The sequence below is a fragment of the Aythya ferina genome (assembly GCF_964211825.1).
Source record: "Aythya ferina genome assembly, chromosome: 5".
Taxonomy (NCBI): Eukaryota; Metazoa; Chordata; class Aves; order Anseriformes; family Anatidae; genus Aythya; species Aythya ferina.
The window spans coordinates 18,795,949-18,804,741 of record NC_140301.1 but is presented as its reverse complement, the minus strand read 5'-3'; the positions used below and the strand labels follow the sequence as shown (position 1 = coordinate 18,804,741).

At 36.5% G+C, this 8,793-nt stretch overlaps 1 protein-coding gene and 1 long non-coding RNA gene across 3 annotated transcripts; both read left to right on the top strand.

Annotated features, from left to right (window-relative positions):
- The first annotated feature begins 600 nt into the window (after positions 1-600).
- LOC311437241 lies at positions 601-1,117 on the top strand. The gene is made up of 3 exons (XR_014693389.1): positions 601-703; positions 833-943; positions 1,038-1,117. It is a non-coding gene; the product is annotated as an uncharacterized lncRNA (long non-coding RNA).
- GAL (galanin and GMAP prepropeptide) lies at positions 1,112-8,427 on the top strand. 2 transcript variants are annotated; one of them, XM_084520239.1, is made up of 7 exons: positions 1,112-1,332; positions 1,505-1,585; positions 2,275-2,329; positions 3,385-3,456; positions 3,900-3,986; positions 7,177-7,254; positions 8,148-8,427. In XM_084520239.1, the coding sequence occupies exons 2-7, from the start codon at positions 1,505-1,507 to the stop codon at positions 8,198-8,200; spliced, it is 426 nt and encodes a 141-aa protein (XP_084376365.1). In that variant the 5' UTR covers positions 1,112-1,332; the 3' UTR covers positions 8,201-8,427. The 2 variants fall into 2 exon arrangements, with proteins under 2 accessions (XP_084376365.1, XP_084376366.1); XM_084520240.1 differs by lacking the exon at positions 3,385-3,456.
- The last annotated feature ends 366 nt before the right edge of the window (positions 8,428-8,793 follow it).

The window sequence follows — 8,793 nt, the reverse complement described above, 5'->3', positions numbered from 1 at the left end:
GAAGTTGTTACTTGAAATAAAACTACTATTTGCTTCAAAAGCAGTGAAAGGGAGGCATATTGCACTGTCCAGTAGCCTTTACTCCACATCCAGGTTCACACACACACTGTATAAAAGTTTGCAAAGCATCTCAAGCAGCTTCAGAAAAAGGAGCTGTAAGTATAATTTACTCTGTGCAACATCTGTTATGCTTTTCATACTAAAAGAGGGATTAGGGGGACTTATACTAAGTAAATTCATGTATTGCAAAAAAAAAAAATACAGTTTGACTGGGATTAAAGGGAACCAATATTGGATCCCGTGCCTTGTAATTCGATTTTGCACGTCCCCATGCTGGCTGTAACCACAGCTAAACTAAGCAAACTGGTGAAAATTTTCTGTTTGTAATTAACACACTAGGGTTAGTCTAATCATTGGTGAGAGCTTCAATTCTACCCTTTCACACAAGACCTTAAGGAAAACAAAAAAAAAGGAAAGATATTTCAGAGTCAAAACATTGCTGGCTTACAGCCTAGGCAACGAGCAAACAAACAAGGCAGGTTTCTAAAGGACTCCTGCGTCTCCGAGCACTTTGAAGCAGCAGGGCAGCACAATAACGGAGTTTGTCTTCAGCTCGTTTTGCTGTGATGCTAGAGCAAAGGGCATAAGAGTCAAAGGGATTTTAAGGGACTGCAGGGAGCTCAAGGGAGAGCAAGTGGAAGAGGTGAGCACTGCATTCCCAAATGCAATACTCAGGCACCGTGAATCTTGCTAGCGGGCATCCCATGTAGACTTTTGTTTTTAGCTCTGAGCCTTTCTGACAAGGGAGCTGTATTTTGTTATATTTCCTTAGTGCCCAGCAGCACCCGAGGCCTTGCAAAGCTGCAGCGGAGGGAGGCCAGGCTGCCCAGAGCAGAGCTCCTCTCCCAGCTCCCCAGCCTACCCAAGGCTGTCGTAATCAGAGGTAATTGCCGGGACCGTTATCTCCCTGCAGCCCGCGTCGTGCTTCCAAATGCCTCTAATTGAATTGCTATCATTTTTTACCCTTCCTAATGCAGTGGCTTGGTGAGGGAAAATGACCCAGGGGAGGCGGAGGGGGGCGGTGGGCGGCTCTTGCCTCCCCTCCCAGGAGAGCGGCCCTCCGCTGCGGCAGCTCCGCAGCCCATAAAGAGCGGAGGGGACGTGGGGACGGGTGTGCAGAGCCTTGCCGTGCCGTGCCGTGCCCTCAGAGCCGTGCCAGCTCCCTGGGGCCATGCACTGAGGACCCCCCCGGACCACCACGTCCACCCCGTCGTTGCCTGCCAGCACCCAGTGAAGCGCTGTGAGCAAGAGGTCATCACGCCCCGGCTCAAGGTACTGCCCTTCCTACCCCTTGCCCTTTCCCCCCCAGGGGGATTTGGGGTGCCAGACTCTTTGCAACCACCCTGTCCTTCCCAAAGGATGCTCAGCTCTGCTCCCACCAGCAGCTGGGGGGCAGAGGCGATGGGTAACTCAGAGCACTCACCCTGGTACGGTTTCCTTACAGATGCAGAGGTGCGCTAGTTTCCTCTTCCTGTCTTTCATCCTCTGTGCCGCCCTGTCAGAAACATTTGGACTGGTTTTATCTGTAAGTACTCATGTCCCACTCTGGGTCCTTTCCATTGGGCAGCATCTGTGCCTCAGCTGACAAATGACAGAAATCCCAGCAGTTATTTACCCTGTATTTAGGTGTACGGGATGCAGGACTCAAATATTTTGGGCAGTAAGTGGGCTTTTACTTTGGAATACTAGACTTTTGAATTATAGCTCCCATGTAACTGACATTGGGACTAAAAGAAAAAAGGTCTAGTTGACAGGACAAAATTCAGTGGATATCCCCGTCTGACTCAGAAAAGGTAGTGTGCATAAGGACCTCGTAAAGCTCTCATGTAAATCCAAACAATTAAATGGAAATATTACTGTCTGCTAAGGTGATTATCTAATTTAATAATACAAACTTGGAGTATAAAGTCAAAATTGCTCCTTCCAAAGTGTGATTTGCAGTTTCATTCATATGGTGTGAAGCTTTTTGCTGTAGGTGGATGCTAACAGCAAATCTACTGACTAGATGGGAAGGGGGCAGGAGTGCAACAATAGTATTTTCTTTGACGTTATTATATGCTATTCCTTTTTTTTAACTTTTTTTTTAAATTATTTTTTCAAAGCTTCATAAGACTGCTTCTGTTAAAAGAACATCCATTTGGGTGCTGCTTGCTTCTTGTCTTCAGAAAGTACTGTGTAGTTCATGCACTAACCTACTTGCCTTTTTTCTTCAAGGCAAAAGAAAAAAGGGGCTGGACTTTGAACAGTGCTGGGTACCTACTTGGGCCACGTAAGTCAAGCACTCTTTCTTGCATTATTTCAAAACTCATCTTTTTTTGTTGTAAAACATTTTACTGTCGTATGCTACTCACTTTTCTGATGACTACATTAAACCTGCAAAAACTGGGTCCTTGTTTAGTTATTTATTACATGCCTATTATAGAACTGTGTTGCCTTAGACAAAAGATGTTCTCTAAAGAAGAATCATGCTGTGAGACTTTATATCCAGGTACACATTTGGTCACTCTTTGTGCTACTGACCTGAAATTTTCATATTGCAAATAGCTCCCCCCACTTTTTTTAGGGTCTGTCTGTGTTTGTCTTTTTCCTTCTCTTTTTTGGTGTGTTTGTGGTTTTTGTTTGTTTGCTTTTTTTTTTTTTTTTTTTTTTAATGCATGGACGTATGGACATGTTATGATGTCAAAAGAAGACCGACAAAATGTGAAATTCTGGCACTACTCAACTTATTTCAGATTTCACTTAAAATCTATTTGAAAATGCCTTTACTACAGGGCTTTATTATACTACTGTTTAAAAATAGGAAGGAAAAAACTGTAAATTAAAATGACATAAAACTGCGAAGTATTGACAAGCAGTTCACCATGTGAAAAATATTTAATGTTTGTGGTGTTTAAAATACAGGAACACATATTGGTTTACAAAGATGAAGAATCATTAGATTAAAGAAAAATGGTAGATCATACATGCGTGTATATATATGACTCAATACACATAGATTTTAAGGGAAATTGAAATAAAGTGCTAAGCTGTTTCAAATATCTGTCCTTTATCATTTTTTCTTTATGTAGTATGTCTCATTACTGATGTTTGTATACTGTCAGTCTCAGATATATGACAGATACTACAGATATTTACTGTGACTCTCCATTTATAGACCACTAGCCTTAAGGATACATAAAAGCAGATTTATATATCTTAAATGTATTAACTAGTTTTGTAAGTTTATGCCCCAAAGCAGATCTAACCAAATCGGCTAGAATGGAAATGTGCTTTTCAAGTGTCATTTATCTAAGACTGGGTAATAGGAATCATCCTTTGTTGCAGGTCGTATTGATCAGCTTTTACTGATAAAGGAAATGCCCATGGCAAGGGGGAGAGAAGATGCACCAGGGGCATGTAAGATAGTTTACATGAATAATCTTCAAAAACTACCTGCAGTTTATTCTTAAGCAAGCTCATTGGCAGCACTTTCTAACAACTGGAGAAATGGTAGCAAAAACAACCTTCCAAATTACATATGAATGTACAATCTTGCAATTTATTTACAACTTCCACTTAATTCAATAATAACTTTGACAAGTATGTAGTACAGGACTTGGTCTGGTAGTACAGGACTGGTTAAATGATCATAGGACTGGTTAAATGATCAAGTCATAAGCACTAATTCAGAAGAAAGGTTATTTTATTTAGTGACACGTTAATTGTTTTGTTGTTGTTTTGTACATGTATCCATCAAAAGTGTTTGTTGTGTCTTTTTTTTAAATCCATAAAAGGCAAGCAACGTGACAAAGGTTGTTTTCAAGTCAATTAACTCCTCTGATTTTTAATTTATTTGTCAGATGCAGTAGATAACCACAGATCTTTTAGCGACAAACATGGTTTCACTGGTAAACGTGAAATACAGCCTGATGAGGATATAAAAGCAGGTAACAAAATTCTGAATGCCAGTATTGTTGATTTGACTTTAGTTTTTTATGTGGTAATTACTTACTGTCATTGAGTTAACTTACTACCTAGATACAAGGTTACTCTTGCACTCTACCAAAAATCCCACCAAACACACGTAAGGAATAAAAATTTAAATTTTGGCTTTTCATACTTAAACAACTTGATGCCTCAGGAAAAGTACCATAATCATATTTACTTAAAAGTAATATCATTTATTATATTTTAAACCTATTTTAATTTCTGTATATTCAAATCAGTATTTCAGACACTCAGGAGTTCCCTTTCAGCAAAGAAGTGAAAGCATAAAGAATTATTTTCAGTAGGGAAACCTATATATATATATATGTATATGTAGGTTATATAAAAAATATATATAAATATGTATAAATATATATATATTTTTATTCTGATATTACAGAGTTATAACCAGACATCAACACTGTATGGCTATTTATGTTAGAAAATTCTTCACCAGTTCAAACAAACGAAAAATTCTCCATGTCTCACAGTATTTCCTGTATTTGAACAACCTTAATTATTTTCTTTGAAAGATTGGGTCCAAAAGCTAAGTCCAGTCAATGTATTTTTTTGAGGTTTCATGTATGAAAATTTAGTAAATGGGAATCAAAAGGATGCAGCCCAGATTTCTGTTAGGCTGTCTAGGCTCATCATCCAAAACTGGGCCTCTAAAACACGTGCTCTTTCTGACCAATGAAGAGAAATTGACACCTATTTCAAGGATAAGATGTAGAAATTTCTAGAAAAACCTGTCTCTTTCACCTGATGAGAAACTAAATCTGCTGCAGGCATCTAAAATGAGATAGAATGAATCTCATATTTAAACTGTCAAAAAGCCACATTTCTCACTCCAGTCACAGAAAATGGCACTTACTTGTGTGCTGTTACATTCATCACCCCACAAATGGAGGAAGATAAAGTCCCAGCCCCAGAGATCATGCAGTTTATTTTAAATCCTCCCAATACAATACTAGTTTATCTAACAGTAAATAAGTTCATACATAATGGAAATGTGCTTCATTATAATTTCACGGAAATAATTACTCTGTAAATAGAAGAGCAGCATTAATATATACATTAGTTTTTGCATTTTCAGAGTAAGTGCTGTTTTAGTTCTGGTATGTACTTATATAACAACAAAACTAACACTATTTCCTCAAACACTGGTATTAAAGTAGTGTTTGGCTAGTCATAAACAAAGTGAGAGGAAGACAGCATTTGTAATCTAACAGTACAACTCAGACGGCAACAGATTGCCATTTGCAGATAAAGTGCCAGCTGCTTTACAGGAGTATGATGGTTAGGAATTATGGAACTCTTCTGCAGGTACTGCTGCATCTCCACGTTTAAAAGTAAAACCAACCAAACTAGTCTGAATAGGACATATATATTAAACAACTGCTTCTATTATGGACCTCATTTTAGATGCTCTACTCTCATCAAAAGTTTCCTTTGAAGCTGAACTTTCTGATGGAATTCCTATCCAAAGGAGATATGAATGTAAAATTGGTTAAGGAACTAGAGCTCCTATTTTAAATGAAGTTGAAATGACCTTTACAAAAGTACCTTAAAACAGCGATCTACTTCTTACAGTGTTCCTGTAGAAGAATTCATTGCAAAGAACCACTCTGTTTCCTCAAAGGAACACTACAAAATTCACTAGCTCTCACGATATCCTAGAACTTGTAAGCTATGGTAGTTGCTTAACACAAGATCAAAATAAAAATAAATAAATCTATGAGCAAAATTAGGAAAATTTTTAAATTTCAAGAGCCTAACTCTTTCGCTACTGGTGCCCTAAAGTAATTGGCTATACAGACTTAAGGACCCATATACTTATAGGAATATGTATGCATAATATTCTCAAATACCTAAAAAATATTTATGCAATAATTATCATATTATGAATAAAATGTGGGTCAATTAACTAAAAGTATAATGATATTAATAATAAAAAAGTCCATAACAAATGAGATCAGAATAAAAATTAAACGAAGAAACTTCAAATGAAAACACTAATATTATTAATATACGAATTAGCATGTTTGTGACCATTCAAAGACTAGAAGAGAAGACATCTAGACACGAACTTCCACATAAATTCATGAATGCTGACTCTCTGTACACCAGAAACCTTTATATCCATTACGATTCATCTTAAATATTTTTCATTTGGGCTACACAGCTCAGTCTGATCTGTGCATCGCTACAGACCTGAATCATCTCTTCTGTCACAGAAGAACTCCCACAACAGTCACGTGCTGCAAAGCCAGTCTTTCAGACTATATTCTGAGATGAAACATGTCCTCTGTGATAACATCAAGAGATGGTATTTTCACCAGCGTAATAATGGACTGTGAATCAGATTCTGGTAGCCATCTCTTTTACATTCACAGAACTAAAATCCTCAGCAAAATTACCTGCTGTTTGTTCTCCAATATCGAACAAGCTTCCACCTTGTTGATAAAAAGCAAGCTGTCTCCATTTATTTACAGACAGAGCAAAACTATTACTCATTTTCCCCGAGTATAATAACGAGCTTCCAGAGAGCTTGATAATTTGGGCCATTTAAGAAGTATCAAAAGGCAGAAGATTAAAGGGGACTATATTGCACTTGATATATATGAAAAAGCACATATTTCTGAGCCTTTAGTCAAGTCCCAGGCCTAGTTCGTGTGACTACACATCACTTCTGTAACACATGAGCAGACTAATGGGAACAAAGTCAGACTACATAGAGAACTTTTATCTGTTTGGTAAAGCTGATGAATTTGCTAAATTTACCTTTCCCTTCCTTCTCAGGCTAGCAGACACAAAAAAGTGAGCTGAGAACAGAGGATATCTTTCTTCTGCAATTGGACTGGTATGGTCTTAAGGATCATGACCATTAAGGTGTCAAAGTAGTTCCTATGCAGCAATGGCATAAAAAATTGGGCAATTTTTGATTCTGAGAATTGTAGCTTTTTACCTCAAAGTTGCTTTGCTTTTCCATGAAATGAGGCTTTCAATTCAAGGTGTTTTTGTATTTTTTTTTTAATTTCATTTTTTTCCAGATAACTTTTTCAGGGTACTTATAAACTCAGCCACAACATAAAATGAATAGATCTTTACACCATGTTAACATTAAGTAACAATCAACATGTTTTCTAGGAAATCTTGGAAGACCACTGGCTGATGAAAACATTGTGCGCACAGTAATTGAATTTTTGACTTACTTGCATCTTAAAGGTTAGTGAACACTTTTTAAATCTGACTATACCTATCAGAATCACTGAAGATCCTGCTTCTGTTGTCCTTTTTGGTTTGAAATTTACTGAGATAGGACCAGTCATGAATGTATAAGCCTGCTACAGATTTGCCTTTGGACAGCGTTTCTGGGAGTAACGGTGGAAGGAGATGAACCGTCAATTCCACTTTAACGCATTTAGGAATATGCCTGACTTTAACAGCAAAGGATGTCCTGTCAAACTGCAGGTCAATGAATAGCCAGCACAGCAGGGTTCTAATACTATTTGATTACTCCAGGCAGTGTGACAAAAGTAACTGTTGATACCAAAATTTTATGGACATGGCATATAGAATATTTGAAAACAAACTAAATACAGTCTGATTACATGGGAGTTATAAAAAACTGTTTGATAACAAATTAAATAAAGCCTCGGTTTACAACCAAGAGCAGTTGGTTGAAATTCAGAAATTCTTGTTACCAAAAAAAGAAAAACATCTTCCTTTATGCATGTATTCTACAATAAAGTTGCATCATAAAAATGCATGCTAGCAAACAGCCCAAAATGCTGCTAGTAAAACTATGTGGAGCCACAAAATTTTGACTCTGTCACTCTATCCCTGCAGTTTCTTTTATATATATAAAAAATATATATATGCAGTTTCTTTATATATATATATTTATATATATAAAAAAAAAGTAAAATTATAACAGGAAAAGGTTCTTAACATTTAGAAGAAAAAATGTTTATAATTTAAATCATCAAAAGTTCAAAGATTTGCATCTTATAGTTGAAAGAAGAAAAACATAAAAATGTGTACTGCTGAAATTGGATTTTATGATTTATTTTCCAAGATTAATACACATACTTTTTTTTTTTTTTTCTTTTTTGAAGAGATGGGAGCACTTGACAATCTACCTTCACCAGAGGAAACAAACCAGTCTTGAAGAAGAATACATTTATATTTTGTTGTAGTGTAAATTCAGATTGAATTCTAAACAAAAGATCCAAAAGACCAGAAGATGAGAAGTATTGTTTGCATTAATCTGAAAAATGGTAAATGACATTTTGCCTCTTGGATTTTCTTTTCTCTACTGTAATGTTATGGTGTACAATTTTGCCTTGGTGAACTTTTTCTGTAGGTAAATGATAAAATAAAAATAAACAGCAACTACATTGTTTCATTTCCCTTTAAAGAACATTTTAAAAATAAATACAAAACAGCACACCATGTATCAGCTATAAGCCCCAGGTTAAATTGTAAGATTATGCTACACCTATAATCATAAAAAAATATGGTAAAAAAAAAAAAAAAAGACAACAAATACTATGTATTGAGTTTTTTTAGCTAACTGAGACACAGGAGAAGAATTTCAACTTCAGACTGTAGCCATTATAAGGTCTCACAGACCTATTTATCCTTCTACACTTCATGGTAAACATTCTTACTCTTCATATGTTCATAGACATGAATGTTCGTTCATCTGGTATTTCATATTATTCACCTGTAGTACATCAGCCCATGGACTGAAGCTTACTT